Source organism: Takifugu flavidus, chromosome 12 (genome assembly GCF_003711565.1).
Source record: "Takifugu flavidus isolate HTHZ2018 chromosome 12, ASM371156v2, whole genome shotgun sequence".
Classification (NCBI taxonomy): Eukaryota; Metazoa; Chordata; class Actinopteri; order Tetraodontiformes; family Tetraodontidae; genus Takifugu; species Takifugu flavidus.
The window spans coordinates 8,434,249-8,449,567 of record NC_079531.1 but is presented as its reverse complement, the minus strand read 5'-3'; the positions used below and the strand labels follow the sequence as shown (position 1 = coordinate 8,449,567).

General features: G+C 45.8%; 1 protein-coding gene across 3 annotated transcripts in view; it reads left to right on the top strand.

The window, feature by feature from the left end:
• Positions 1 to 15,319, top strand: part of kmt2a (lysine (K)-specific methyltransferase 2A) — a 32,868-nt gene that overhangs the window by 8,564 nt on the left and 8,985 nt on the right. Inside the window, exons 3-25 of one of the 3 annotated variants that reach the window (XM_057050392.1) lie at positions 30 to 3,364; positions 3,770 to 3,947; positions 4,594 to 4,822; positions 4,921 to 5,588; positions 5,675 to 5,748; positions 5,838 to 6,077; positions 6,172 to 6,318; positions 7,161 to 7,256; positions 7,371 to 7,491; positions 7,570 to 7,683; positions 7,971 to 8,155; positions 8,307 to 8,483; positions 8,731 to 8,841; positions 8,951 to 9,024; positions 10,789 to 11,003; positions 11,091 to 11,185; positions 11,260 to 11,397; positions 11,489 to 11,647; positions 11,801 to 11,912; positions 11,999 to 12,077; positions 12,177 to 12,337; positions 12,449 to 12,595; positions 12,724 to 15,319. In XM_057050392.1, the coding sequence (XP_056906372.1) occupies positions 30 to 3,364; positions 3,770 to 3,947; positions 4,594 to 4,822; positions 4,921 to 5,588; positions 5,675 to 5,748; positions 5,838 to 6,077; positions 6,172 to 6,318; positions 7,161 to 7,256; positions 7,371 to 7,491; positions 7,570 to 7,683; positions 7,971 to 8,155; positions 8,307 to 8,483; positions 8,731 to 8,841; positions 8,951 to 9,024; positions 10,789 to 11,003; positions 11,091 to 11,185; positions 11,260 to 11,397; positions 11,489 to 11,647; positions 11,801 to 11,912; positions 11,999 to 12,077; positions 12,177 to 12,337; positions 12,449 to 12,595; positions 12,724 to 15,319 (9,451 nt within the window). Of the gene's footprint in view, positions 1 to 29; positions 3,365 to 3,769; positions 3,948 to 4,593; positions 4,823 to 4,920; positions 5,589 to 5,674; positions 5,749 to 5,837; positions 6,078 to 6,171; positions 6,319 to 7,157; positions 7,257 to 7,370; positions 7,492 to 7,569; positions 7,684 to 7,970; positions 8,156 to 8,306; positions 8,484 to 8,730; positions 8,842 to 8,950; positions 9,025 to 10,788; positions 11,004 to 11,090; positions 11,186 to 11,259; positions 11,398 to 11,488; positions 11,648 to 11,800; positions 11,913 to 11,998; positions 12,078 to 12,176; positions 12,338 to 12,448; positions 12,596 to 12,723 lie in introns of all 3 variants that reach the window. The other 2 variants (XM_057050391.1, XM_057050393.1) reach the window with 2 other exon arrangements.

The window sequence follows — 15,319 nt, the reverse complement described above, 5'->3', positions numbered from 1 at the left end:
AACGTGATTCTTTTTTCCGATTTTATCAGAGACCCCATCCCCACAGGAGAAGAAACCTAGAGGCCGTCCTCCACGAGTCCTTACTGCACATAAATCTGCTCCAAGTTTACCTTCACACACCTCCCTTCCCTCCTCCACGCAGTCAAAACCTGAGGGCCCTGAAAGGCCAGCTGAAAAGATTAAAAGACTGCCTGGGAGGCCACCTGGCACTGGGGAGAAGAGGAGAGGTCGACCTCCATCCTCAAGTAGCAAGAAATCTTGGAGTACAACAGTTGCGGACGACAGCAGGCAGGATGGATCAGAGGATGGCGTTGACACTGATGAAGACAGGAAGAGTGCCAAGAGGGCACCATTCGGCCCTTCTCAGCCAAATGACAACGAGGCACAGCTTCCCAAAGGTGGACGGGGCGATGCCAAAGTCAGTAACCTGAAGAGGCTAAGAGCGACTAAGCTCTCCCCTCTCAAGTCACGCCTCAAGACTTTGCCTGGTGTGCCCCGGCGCAGACGTGGGCGGCCACCCTCAGCTGAGCGCTTAAAAGCTGAGGCAGCTGCTGCTGCTGGTGCTGCACATCTGTCTGCTGCCATTGAAAGTGGGGAAGGAAAACACAAGACCTTTAAGGCCAGAATGGGAGAACAACTGTCCATGCCAAGGAGTGTTGATGATATTGAGGACCAGGACTCTTGCAATTCAGCTGCCTCCCCAGCTTCCTCCAAACCAGGCAGGACGATGGGTCTCAGAAAAAGCCCCCGTCATCGGAAGCCTGTCAGAATCGTCCCCTCTTCTAAACGCACTGATGCAACTATTGCTAAACAGCTGCTCCAGCGTGCCAAGAAAGGAGCGCAGAAGCGTCTGGAGAAAGAGGCTGTAGCCAGCGGGAGTAGAGGAACAGGAGCCATTGAAGCTGGCATTAGGAAGACCCAACTGAAAAACATCAGGCAGTTTATTATGCCTGTGGTCAGCACGGTCTCCCTCCGCATCATCAAAACCCCCAAACGTTTTATTGAAGACGAGGGCAGCTTTGGAACCCCGACGCCTCACCTGAAGATGGCTCGGTTAGAAACAGCGACGTCAGCTGTCTCCGCATCTTCCCAGCCCACGACCTCATCCTCCCCAGCTCCTGCACAGGTATCTTCCGCACTTAACGTTACCGCTGGTAACTCCGGTGCTCCCACTGACAACCTCCCTCCTCCACCCCCTCCCGCTCCTTCCCCAAGCGTCCAGTCAACGACTCCCAGTCTGCTAAACACCAATGCCAATAACGCCACCAACGGGCGATTTAGCAGCAGTGCGGCATCTTGTGGCTCAAGTGCTGTATCTCAGCATTCCTCCCAGCTCTCTTCGGCTGAGTCTTCCAGGTCCAGCAGCCCAAGCTTGGACGACTCATCGTGTGACTCCCAGGCTTCTGAGGCCACACAGGCCTTGTCAGAGACAGAGGATCACTCTCCATCCTTGCAGGGAGAGAGGAAGGGCAACTTATTACACAGCGCAAAGCTTCCCTCTCCTCCCTCTGAGCCAGAGCCCGAGCACGTTTTGCAGGAAAGGAATCGACGGGGCCGAAGAGGTCAAGGTGTCAGTCGGGAAAGTCCGAATCAGAGGCCGCGTGAGACGCTAGCCCCTGTGGCGAAAAAACCTATCATCAGCCCACCAACAGGAGTGCTAATGTCCTCTACTTTTGTCAATTCTCAGCAAGCTTCATCTACAGCCTCGTCTTCGTCTTCACCTCCGCCTCCCCCGCTTCTCACACCGCCACAGCTTCCCCAGTCAGCTTCCTCCAGCACAGCTGCTATTGCGGAACACCATCCCCAGTCCACTTGGATGTCTCATCCCGTTCCCCCTTTTATGCCTGGATCGTCAGTTCTCTCCGGTTTGTCGGACAAACGAAACCGTTCGATTTTGAGACAGCCCACCTTTCGCTGGACTTCTCTGTCCCATCCTGAGCACCAGTATTTTTCCTCAGCTAAATATGCTAAGGAGGGGCTGATTCGTAAACCCATATTTGACAACTTTCGTCCTCCTCCTCTCACAGCTGAAGATGTGGGGCTGTCACGCCAAGGTGTGAGCGGGGCAGGGGGAACTCCAACAGTTCCTTTCCCTGCACCAAGCAGTGCAGCAGGGACTGGAAATCGCCTCTTTGCCCCTCTACACTCACACACCCACCACCAGCACCCCTCTTCATCACGCTTTGATGCACCAGTCCAGAAGCGAAGCCCATTGCTGCGCCCGCCTCGCTTCACTCCCAGTGAGGCTCACTCTCGAATTTTTGAGTCCGTTACCCTACATTCATCCTCTGGGAGCAGTCCAGGCTCTCTTTCCCCACATCAGACATCCCCCAATTCAAACAGAATTTCAAGACGCAGGAGACAACTAGGCTCAGGAACACCACGTGGCCATTTCCGGTCTCCTTCCCACTCAATGACAAGACGCAGCAGCCAAGTAGGGGGGCAGTTGTCTGTAGGAAAGGGGTCTTCTGACACATCTGTACTGACAGGCTCTGTCTCCACTAGTAATCCCAGCTCTTTGCAGGGGGTTTCTTCAATTCCACTTGCCACTAGTGCCTTAAATCCTGCTCCATTCAGCACCTTCTCTAATGTATCCCTCAGTCTTGCGTCTCAAGGGACAACAGATAGCAGGAGAGGGACAGCTGGAAACCCACCACCTTCATCAAATACTTCCAGCTCTTCTTCCCCTCTTTTTCAAAATTTTCCTCCCAGTGCCCAGGACACAGTACGAGGAGCTGGAAAAGGAGCTAAAGATAAAAGCGTATCAATTTCCCAGGAACCTTCTCCAAAGGAAAAAGAAAGGGATTCGGAGAAAAATCGAGAAAAGGAGAAGGAAAATAAGCGGGAAGGAAGAAAGGATTCTGAGAAAAAAAGCAAGATTCCTTCTCCTGATGGCTCTCCCACTGCACCTTCCAGCTTGTTTACTGTGGACGGGAGGGACACAGAAGATCCAATTTTAACTCTTGCTTCAAAAAAGGCTCCAGGGAGAAAGAAATCCACTTCAGTTGACTTAGTTTCCGACACTGCTCCCTCAGAGGTGCGTGGGCTTCATTCCATCGGTCCCTTGTCTATAGCCAAAGGGTGTCTCTCTAAGAAAGGCAGACCATCTGATAAAGGAGCAGAAATTGAGGATGGGGAAAAGGAAAAAGAGAAACAGAGTGCTGCTAACCAGCAGACAGCAAGCCTTCCAGGGCAACCAGGCCGACAACAGCTCCCTGTCTCCTCGCTTGGATCAGTGTTGGCACAGGCAGAGAAACAGCCAGTGTCTAACAAGCGAGTTGTTGGACTACTGAAGAAGGCAAATGCTCAGCTCTGTGAGATCAATAAGAGTAAGCTGAAGCCTACAGACCAGACCAAGGTTCAGGTCAGTTTTTTCTTTCTTTTCCAATGCTTATATATTCATCCCAAACAAAAAATGTCTGTTAGTCTCATTCTCATCATACAGCCACAAGCAAATGATTCTGGCATGATGCTATTAATGTTTGCTCAAAATAGAAATCTGCATTCATACTCAAAGTGAAACTTGATCAAGGAAAGTCCCACAGAGAGCGTTGCTCAAGGTGGATTCTGTTAGCCCCATGCATTATGCACAAACAGTGTAACGTTTCTTTTTTTTCATGGAGTATTTTAAAATATCAAACCTGCTCTGCTATTTAGTAACCTCTTTATAAAACACTGAGCAAGTATTAATATTTTTAGATCAATTCACCGACTTTTCATTAAATGCATTTATGTTTTTCTTCATATGGTGCTGGTTACACATGTCCAGGGTCAAGAGAGCGACTCATCAGAGACCTCAGTTCGTGGTCCGCGCATCAAGCATGTGTGTCGTCGGGCAGCTGTGGCTCTTGGCCGCAATCGGGCAGTATTCCCTGATGATATGCCTACACTCAGTGCCTTGCCCTGGGAGGAGAGAGAGAAGATCCTTTCTTCCATGGGGAATGATGGTGAGAAGCATTCATACATTTTTAATTGAATTACATTCTTCTTTCTGATATCTGACAATTCCCATGGAAATTTGCATGCATTTTTGAACCCATTCAGCCCACTCTATGTCTTAGAGTTCTGCTATCTACTGCTGATAGAATTACCGTATTTTCGTGATCATAATGCACACCGTATTAAAAGGCGCAGTCTCAGTTATGAGTGCTATTTCTGTATTTAACACATACATAAGGCGCACCGGATTATAGTGGTAAAACATACCGGTACGCTAGCTTAAAAAATGCATGCTAGCTTGTATTTAGCAATGTACTCACGTACATCATCTTCTGTATCCAAAATGAAGGAACTCGGTGCACACATAAGGCGCACTGCATTATAAGGCGCCCTGTCCGTTTTGGAGACTTTTAAGTGTGCCTTATGGTCGCAAAAATACCGTAGTTGACATCTCATGGTTGGACAATGTATCTAGGGTGTTTTTGTTATTCGGGACAGAGATTCCCTTTTATTTCTGCTTCATGAAATGACTGACAAGCTGATCACAAGAGCAGAAAATTTAGTCTTCAAGAGAGTATACCTTTGGCCTGATGTCAGTGATGTGTATGCATATTATTCAATTTGTCTTTTATCCTTTCTTATAATCTTCCTCAGACAAGTCGTCCGTAGCAGGCTCAGAAGAGGCAGAGCCCCAGTCCCCGCCTATAAAGCCAAGGGAAACACGGCAAAAGGCCATTCAGGAAGCTCCTCCCAAGAAAGGGCGCAGGTCAAGACGGTGTGGCCAGTGCTCTGGCTGTCAGGTCCCAGAAGATTGTGGTGTCTGTACAAATTGTCTTGACAAGCCTAAATTTGGAGGAAGAAACATTAAAAAGCAATGCTGCAAGTGAGTCTTGTCTCCCTTGTCTATTTTTAATAAATGTTGTTATTTCTTATTACAACGTTTGCAGAAACTAAAGGTCACTTTGTTTTATTGTGTTACAGGATGAGGAAGTGTCAGAATTTGCAGTGGATGCCCTCAAAGATCTTTCAGAAACAGGAAAAAGGAAAGAAGGACAAGAAGAAAAAGCTGTCCGAAAAGAAGGAGGGTCTCAATCCTGTAAAAATCCCCGCTTCAGATTCGGGCCAGAAATCCAGTCCTCCACTACAGAAGGAGGACCCTCATCGTAAAAAGAGCGAAAGCCCTCCACTAAAGTCAGCAGAGGATAAGCTAAAACTTCAGTCAGCATCAAAGCAGCCGTCTCCAGGCCTCGACTCATCTCCTGCCCCTGACGAACCATCACAAGCCCCCAGCGCAGTCACAGCTCAATCCCCATCTCCACCCCTAACAGCAGACAAGAAGGGACACAAACCACAACAGTCTGCACCAACATCCTCTTCTTCCTCCTCATCCTCATCGTCCTCCTCGTCATCCTCTTCTAGTTCGTCGTCATCTTCTTCATCGTCGTCGTCCTCCCCGTCATCTTCAGCTCAGAATTCGCCCTCTCAGGCTACACAGTCTCACGCACCTTCCCAGCAGCAGCAGAGGCCTGTTAACAGTCAGGCATCTTCAAAAAAGGATGCTTCGCCCAAGATTCCTCTGAGTGAGACCAAGAGGAAACCCCAGCAGCACTCAGCGCAACAGCAGAGCTCATCAGCACTTTCAGACACAAGTAAAAGAAAATATCTATATTCTGTGATAGTGAATACTGTTTACTCTGTTCCTATTGAGTGATATGCTCTGTATTTTCTTTTACAGCTGATTTGAAACAGTTGAAAAAAACACATTCTTGTTCTGTTCCTCCATCTCCCAAACAGCGACCAAAAGACAAGGTATATCTCTGAAAGCTCGATGCTTGTTTTAAAGGATCTTGCATCATTTCTGATACTTAACCTGATATTCTTTTGTGCCCGAACACGAGAAGCCCTTGATGGCAAAACCCTCCGGCAGCAGTACTTTAAACTGGGTGAACACTCCCTCGACTGGGAGCCAGGGTAGGTCCAGAGCTCCCTTCGACGGAGTGCATCGAATTCGAGTGGATTTCAAGAGGGACCACGATGTTGAGAAGGTGTGGGAGGCTGGCGGCCTAGGTCTACTCACCTCTGTGCCTGTCACACCCAGGGTGCTCTGCTTCTTATGTGCGAGCAGCGGGAATGTTGAGGTAAAAAGCAAAGCCACACTCCCTGCATTTTCTTCCAAGTGTCCTCTGAATTTCCTTTATTCTGAAGCCTCTGTTCTTATGTCTGCATGTGTAGTTTGTCTTCTGCCAGGTATGCTGTGAACCGTTCCATCTCTTTTGCCTGGGGGAATCTGAGCGCCCTCTCCAGGAGCAGTTTGAGAACTGGTGCTGCCGGCGGTGCAGATTCTGCCAGGCCTGTGGACGTCAGCACCAGAAAACTAAAGTGAGCCATTCGATAGATTTCTGTTAATTTCAAAGCTGTATACAAAAGAAGCGTAGTGCAGAGTGACAGTGCCTAAAGACTAAGGATTGCTCCCTAGAAAGAAGCTTGCTAGTGTTGCCAGCAGACGGCACTTAATCAGCTTCCTGGATAGCTGCCATGATTTTATTATTTAAATCAAGTCTTGTGGAAAATGCGCGTGTTGTGAGTCTTGCATGGTTGTCATTGTGGGATTATCTGTTTAGATTTGATTTATGCGGTATAGACAAATGATTTTTTGAAAGGTTTGTGTTCATAAGCTGTGTACAGTAGATGTGTTGGAAGTTATTAACAATTATCTAAATGGTTATTAACATTATCTAAATGGTAAGATTGATATTGCTTCAAACTAGAAATACTGTCTGTGTGTGTGTGTGTGTCACACACACACACACACACACACAGTACAGTATTTTGACTAGAGAATCTCCTCAGCAGTGCCTTTTCCAACAGGAATACATCTATGTGTAAATATGGTATATTATTTCTATAAAGAATGTATTATAAGTATCGTATTTTCCGGACTATAAGCCGCTACTTTTTTCCTAAACTTTAAACACTGCGGCTTATTCTATGGTGCGGCTTATAGTCTGGAAAATACGGTATATAATTTTCCACCATACATAAGGACCATTTTGAATGTACCGACCATACTGTCATTAATTCTCTCTAGAACTGGATAATGCTTCTTTTATCATTCTTTCAAAACAACACTGCAAAGAGAAAGTGAACATTACAATTAAAGATTTGTCCTTGTATAATATCTAAACTGTCTGACATCATATTGTCGCCTTTTACTGCAGCAGCAGCTGCTAGAGTGCGATAAGTGCCGTAACAGCTATCACCCGGAGTGCCTGGGTCCCAACCACCCTACCAGACCCACCAAAAAGAAGAGAGTCTGGGTAAATATACTTGCAGCAGTAACCCTGTATCGATCTTCTCATCTAGGTAAATGAACCATCTACCGGTATTTCAATCCTACCATTCTAATTCAGTCCCCACTTTTCTTTTTTCAGGTCTGCAACAAATGTGTGCGGTGTAAGTGTTGTGGTGCCACTAAACCAGGGAAGTCCTGGGATGCCCAGTGGTCACATGACTTCTCCATGTGTCATGACTGTGCCAAACTTTTTGCTAAACGTAAGTGACGAGCAGGCGGGTCCCCTTTTGTTGTGAAGTTGCTCTAAGGTTGTTGAATCATTTTGGTTTTTCTTTCAGGAAACATCTGTGTTCTCTGTAATAAGTGCTACGAAGATGACGAGGCTGACGGCAAGATGGTGGAGTGTGGCCGCTGCCATCACCGGGTTCATGCAAAGTGTGAGAAACTGACTGGTCAGTATTTGTCTGGCTGTCTGTCAGGTATCTGTTCAGTGTCAGTCTTCATGTACAGCAATCACTGCACTGTTCAGTATTTATTAGTGGTTGACTAACTGACAAATATGTCTTGTATTACACTGTCATTATTGGAAGATCTTTGTTGATCTTCCATTCTTTCTACTACCCTCAGTCCACTTGGACACCAGAGTCCTAATAACATACTAGGAGCCCTTGTTTGTGAGTGTCTGTGCTGTTGGACATAGTTACAGGAGCATTATTGACCTGTCGTACTTGTCTTTTAGATGACATGTACGAGCTGTTATCCAAGCTGCCTGAAAGTGTCGCTTATACGTGCACCAAATGTACCGAACACCATCCTGCGGAATGGAGGACGGCACTGGAGAGGCAGCTCCAGGGCTGCGTTCATCACGTCCTCACTGCACTGCTCAACTCCCGCACATCCTCCCATCTGTTGCGTTACAAACAGGTTTGACGCCCATATTGCTGGCTCTTCTCTTCGTTGTGTTTTCATCGAACCCTGCAAGTTCTGCACACATTTGACAAATGTTTAAAACAGGATCATTTAGGCTCCTCTGAGTTCAGTTTTCAGCTAAACAAAACTCTGGCTTTTGGGGCAGATGGTGAAACCTCCAGAGCTAAACCCAGAGACAGAGGAAAGTCTCCCATCCTGCCAACAACTGGAGGGTCCAGATCCTCCAGTCCTGACAGAAGTCTCCACAACACCCCCCAGTGAATTCCCCCCAGACTTGGAATCTGTTAAGAAAAAGACAGATCAGGGCCGTTACAGTTCAGTGGTAGGTATTTCATCTTTATGATGTTATCTTTAGTCAGAAATAGTTGCAGTGATCAGTGTAGCCACGCTCAAATAAATTTAACTACACCAAAGTCAATTTTAATATTCAGATGTTTTACTAGGGTTTTGCTGTTATAGTCTTAAATACAGCTTCTATCTTTCTTTCCACTTTTTCAAAAATATTTTCCCTTCACTGTTTTGACAGTTACTCTTGTTATGTGTGCGTCTGTACAATTTCTTCCTCCCAGCTGGAGTTCAGTGATGACATTGTGAGAATCATTCAGACGGCCATGAACGGTGATGGCGGCCATCCTGAGAGCAGGAAAGCCAACAGTATGGTGAAGGCTTTCTTTATTCGGGTAAGAACCTCCAGAATTTGTGGTTGTTGCTTACATTACTGATTGCAATAGAGGCATTTGCGGGAAAATATAGATCTTGATGTAAAAAAAATTCTTATGTTAATTTCAGCAAATGGAGCGAATATTCCCATGGTTCAAAGTGAAAGAATCCAGGTTCTGGGAAAAGCAAAACGTCTCTGCCAAGTGAGTCCATAAGCACCTCAGAAATACAGTTTAACTCTATAAATGATCTTTAGCAAATAAAATCCAACTTTTCTGAGGAACACACGATTAATATGTCGTTTACCTTTGATGTGCTGTTATATTTCCAAATGTGTAGCTTTGTTTATAATTACACACAGAAGAAGAGTTGAAATGTAATACTGCTGTAATCTGAACCTGCATTTGGAGTGGGGCTGAAGCTTTCAAAAACATCAGGCCTGTAATTATTGCAAGAAAGAGTAAGATGTGGTTTGCAAGATGCTACACTGACATTTGGAGGATCCAAGGAGCAACCAACTAATATTAATAAAAAACTCTGCACTGACTGTACTGAAAACCTCTTAAAATCAGTGTGGATTTAAGCATTTGAGAAATGCTTTCTCATCCATGACATCCAACACCAAGACCACTCAGTAGTGTTTTTCTTGTGACACAAATTAGCTTTGGCCGATGATTGAAGATCCTCTTCAAGATTTAAAGCTGCAGTGATGATTTAAATTTTCTGTGCCCAATGGACAGCCTTCATTTACATTTTAAAGGACTTAATAATTGTACAGCTAAGTCCTTCCAGTCCTTCTGATCCCTTGGAGTTTTAGTCTTTAAGTTTACACTTAAGGTCGGACAATTCATCGTATGTCTTTAGAGTCAGTAATAACATGATTGTATTGGATAATGACTGCTGTGTATGAATCTGGAACAGCATTGGTGCAAAGCTGAAGCTCAGACATGTTAAATCTATCAATGAATGGTTTGTTTGCTTTGCAGATTGGAAGATATGTTCATTTACTCTAAACCATTCAATAACTCTAAATATCTTTAGCTCCCAGCTTTCCCAGGACATTCATTCTGCCCATCCTCTAGGCAGTGTGGGAGGTAAAGCGTAACAGTGTCGTGTTACAATTGAAGGCACTTTGATGCATACTTGCGGCCTAATTGTGGTTTACTTTGTGTATTAGTACGTGTCAGTGCTATAGGCCAGGAAACCAGTGAATCCTGAGGCTCTTATTGGCCCACTAACTATGATGTTCAGCGTCACACCAGTTATTTGGTTTTTCTTGGCAGCATTTATTGGATATGACTGTCTCCAGTATTTCTGATGTCATTGGCAGGATCTGTGCGCTACAGTACACAAAGGAGAGACCACAAAACTATGTTTGCTCTGATTTTCATTTTAAAAGAATGTAAGAATAATATTACAGAGTATCATTTATAAATGGGTGATGAGTGAAGAGAATGCATGCTGTGCCATTGAAGCAAAACAATACCTAAACCAAACAAGCAGATGTTGATCAGGAGAGGAAGAGGGCGTCGGTTTAGAAGACTAAATAACTTGGGATCAGCTAGCTATGGCCTTCAAATTTGAATCAACGCCTCCACCCATCTTTACCTGCCAACAGCATTGACAAAAAGAAACACACTAAATGAACTTCACACTTTCCATTTTTTTAACCTTCGTAACCTGAGGTGCTCACAGTTTGTACACTATTGCACATAAAGTTCAAACAAAAATGTTTTTACCCCTTCTTCTGAAAAGATTCGGGTCTATTTCTGTCCATTTCTGTTTTGAAAATTACTGTTTGTTATAATCAGAAACAAATGCATATATTCCCATCTTTACTGAGCATGTTCATATATTGAGATGTTTTCACGTCTGTTGTCTTTCCTAAAGTTGGTGGTTTATCCTCATCCTTATCAGTTCTAGTATGACATCAGTGTAAAAGCATCTGAATGTTCTTCTTCCCGCAGTGGGCTCCTCCCAAATGCCGTTCTGCCTCCATCTCTGGACCACAACTACGCCCAGTGGCAGGAAAGACAGGAGCTTTCACGTGCAGAGCACTCCCACCTCATGAAAAAGATCATCCCAGCTCCCCAACCCAAAACACCTTGGGAACCAGATTCTCCAGCCTCCCCTCCTCCTCTGCCTCCACCACCGCTGCTCCCACCACCTCCTCTCATACCTGGTAAGAACGTCCAGTAAATACTTGCTTTTTCTAAGGTAAAATGATTTTTTGTTCTGATTGTGTGGCTCTATTGTCCCTTCTCTTCAGATCAAGAGGATGGCCCAGATTTCCCTCCACCACCAGGCATTACTGATAACAGGCAGTGTCTTCTGTGTCAGAAGTACGGTGACGAGAATACTAACGTGAGTCTAAAATCTTTTCAGACCTTAATGCATTAAGGATATTTCTCTGGCGCTCATGACATGTTTTGTTTCAGGAGGGGGGCCGACTGTTGTACATTGGGCAAAACGAGTGGACCCATATAAACTGCGCCCTGTGGTCATCCGAGGTCTTTGAGGACGATGAGGGGTCATTGAAAAATGTTCACACGGCTGTCCTCAGGGGGAAACAGCTGGTAAGACACGTTGTCCATCACCATTAAAGTCTTTCTTCTTTCAGGTTCTATTTGCCAGACTGACATTTACAGCCTGTTGCCTTTCCTTCAGCACTGCCAGAAGTGCCAGTTGCCAGGGGCCACAGTCAGCTGCTGTCTCACATCATGCACCAGTAACTATCACTTCATGTGCGCTCGTCATTGTCACTGTGTCTTCCTGGAAGACAAGAAAGTCTATTGTCCAAAACACAGAGACCTCATCAAGGGGGAGGTGAGCAATCATATGTTGATGCATTCTTACTTTAGCAAAGTTGAATTTATAGTCATTAGTTTTAATCTTCAGATGAGTAAATTGCTTCTAAATGTATTAAAATGATCACTGATGCCAAAATGGAAACCTGATGTTTTAAAATGTTTGTTCAAGGTGGTGTCTGAATTCGAAGTTACCCGCAGGGTCCTTGTAGATCTTGAGGGCATTAGTCTCAGAAGGAAATGGCTGTCAGGCCTGGAGCCTGAAAATGTTCACATGATGATAGGTAACTTGATGTCTGGTAATTGTGTAAACAAACAATTCCTTCCTTCCATCATTTAGTGAATTTTGATGCATACACTTTCCTTGCAGGCTCCATGACCATTGATTGCCTGGGTATACTGACTGAGCTCTCAGACTGCAAACGAAAACTCTTCCCTATAGGATACCAGTGAGTTGATTTAACATTTTAAATAAACATGGGATTTGAGGATACAGTTAACTGCTGAATTTAAGCGAAGTGGGCCAGACTAAATGAAATCTCTTCCAGGTGTTCACGGGTCTACTGGAGCACTTTAGACGCTCGAAAGCGATGTGTGTATACCTGCAGGATTCTAGTTTGCCACCCTACTCTGCTGGAGTCTGACCTAAAAAATGTAATGTCTCCTGAAGAGAATCGCACAATAGCACACAGCCCTCCTCCTATGACAGGTACTGTTTATAATGTGTATATTTCTGCAGTTCTGCGGTTCCTTTTATCACGTTTTGGATGATTATGTGTTCGAAAAATACGGATTGTGTCAATTTCTCTTTTATATTTAGACTTTCCAGATCCATTTGAATCCCCCAGACGTTCTGATTCCCTTTCCCCTAACAACACCCCAAAGCTCAGGGTTTACACCAGGAACCGACACCCCAGCTACCCCCCCTGTCACCACTCACTAGGTCCCAGTCCCATTCCCTCCCTAGGTACACATTTGCTTTCCAACTTGCTTTAAATACTAGAAACAATTTGGAATCCCTTTCATTAGATTTGAGTGTTGTGAATCTACACCAAATGGACTTCTTTTACATTTTCTTTTTGTTTTATGTTGTAGGTGGCAACACGCAGCCCCAAAGCCAAGAGAATGTGACACCTGGGGAGTTCCCAGCGAACCCCAGTATTCAGAACATCAACGCACGTCGCAACAGCTCGGCCCCTTTCTCTCCTCCCCTCCACCAGTTAAACAGACAAAGAGGTGTTACTTCCCTACCTCAGATCTTGTCACGACCCCTTACCTCACCCCCTCCCCTCATTCCGTCTCCTGCCAGAGACCCAGAAAAATCTAAACACCTCAGCAAAGAGGTTGCAAAGAGCCAAACCCTGAGGGATGATGAAAGAGGAAGGCCCTTCTCTACAGACAGAAACAGACAGAAGTCATCTCGAGACCAAGAATTTAGAGATGTCGACAAAGGACAAGTGTCAAGTCAAGATCAAGCTATTAAAGATTCTGAAAAGAATCCTTCATCCAGAGTACTACAGAAAGAATCTGACAAATGTGAAGTATCAGGCAGGGAGCCAGAAAAAAGAACATCATTAAGTAAAGATTTAGATCACAAAGAATCTGAGAGGGGGAAGCTTGTCAGTAGAGATCAAGTTCGAGACTCAGAAAAGAGAAGACAAATGATCAGAGGGTCTGATAAAGGGAGACATGGGAGCAGAGACCCAATTCATAGAGAATCTAATAAGAGTAAATCATTCTCTAGAGAGCCCAGTAATAAAGATATGGAAAAATCTCGGTCACTCAGTAAAGAAGCAGGACTAAAGGAGTCTGACAAGCATAAACAATATAGTAAAGAGACAGGGAAAGATTCTGGCCAGGGAAAAGATAGATTGTCCAGCAGAGACACTGACAAGGGTAGACCTTCCTCTAGAGATTTCAGTCAAAGAAGCACAGAAAGAAACAAAGACTCTGGCTCAGGCAAAGACCGTAACACTGGCACCCAGTTTAAACAGGCTGGAGATGAGGCGAAGAACCCTGGGCTGGTACCTGCAAGTTCAGGCCAGTACTCCCCTCCTGTGGGCACAGCTGCTCTCACAGGGCAGCAGAGGGTCGGAGGCACTAAACAGACGGACAAGCAAGGAAAACACGGCGGCAAAGACCAAGACGATTCCATGAGTCCCACTTCGATGCCTCGTCATCGACTCAACTCTTACAGCAGCCAGTCTACTGGAAATGTAATGCAGGCTTCATTCCATAAGGACTCTGTCATTGGGAAAACTGGATCTCTGTCTTCCATTCAGAAGTCTAGTGCACGGAAATCCAATGATTACTTACCTGGCCCAGTGACTGCAGCAGCTATGAAGCCTCTGTGGCCCTCATGGACACCGGCAGAGGAGGATGTTGTTAAGCAAGGCTCCATGCACTTGGCCTCACCTGCAGCCTCACTTGCCAAAGAAAAACAACCCAAAGTAAAGACAGCAGGCAGCAGAGAGGTTTCCAAAGACCATGAAAGAGAGAAGACCCTCCAAAATAACAGCAAAATTCCCCTTCTTAACAATAATACAAAAGCAACTGGCAGCTTCACCACAAATGCTACAAACACCAGCTCCAACAACGGTAGCAATAGTAGAGTCGCAGTGCTTGGAAACAGCATTGAGGCCCATGGAAATGCTCAGGGGGAGAAGCTGGAGAACCAGGGTGGGGATAGGTCATCCTCAAAGAACAGAGAAAATTACCATTCATCTGAGAGAAAGAATAGCTCTGGCGCGGACAACATGCATCAGAGCAGTTCAGCTCCAGAGAAAGAAGTAAAGACCGATTCTGAGTCTCACCACAAAGCAACAACTAACCAGCTGCCCCTGTCCTCCAGAGACAAACGGAAATTTGTTAGTTTTCCTTCTGTAACTGCACTAAAGGCAGAGATGAAGCTTGACCCTAATGGGACTGGTACTGTTGGTGGTATATCCTCCTCCTCTAATGTGACACCTACCTCTACCATCTCTCCTGCTAGCCAGGGCACCTGTCGCTCTGCCCTCGCCACACTGTACTCTCCATCAGTCAGCAGCAGTGATGGCTCTGAGTCCGACACCCAACCTCCCATAGATGAGGACGTGCACACCAAGCACTTGCATATCAAACACCGGGACCACCACAGTCTCCTGTCTCACGCCGCTGAGGACGAGGGCGATGGCCCAGAGGATGACAATGACAGAGCTATGGATGGTAAGCACCACGAGGATGACAGCGATGGGTCTGGTTCGGCCAAGCGGCGTTACCCTCGACGCAGTGCACGCGCACGCTCCAACATGTTTTTTGGCCTCACTCCTTTTTACGGGGTCCGCTCGTACGGGGAAGAGGACCTTCCCTTCTACGGAAGTGGTGACGGAGCAGGTGCTATCGTCAAGAGGAGGACTGGTATCCGCAAGAAATCCGCTGAGGGGCAGGTGGATGGGGCAGATGATATCAGCAGCACTTCTTCATCAGGCGACAGTGGAGAGGATGAAGATGATGAAATGAAACAGAGTGGTAAAGACCCCTTCTACTACAGTTTCACCAGAACAATCATTAACCCCGGTGATGGCTTACCATCTATCGAAGGGATAGACCAGTGTGTGGGTAGAGGTTCCCAGCTACAACGGTTTCTGAAAGATGAGGCCCAGCAGCAACAGAGGGCACAGGGCAAAACGGAAGAAGACCTGCTAAATGCTTT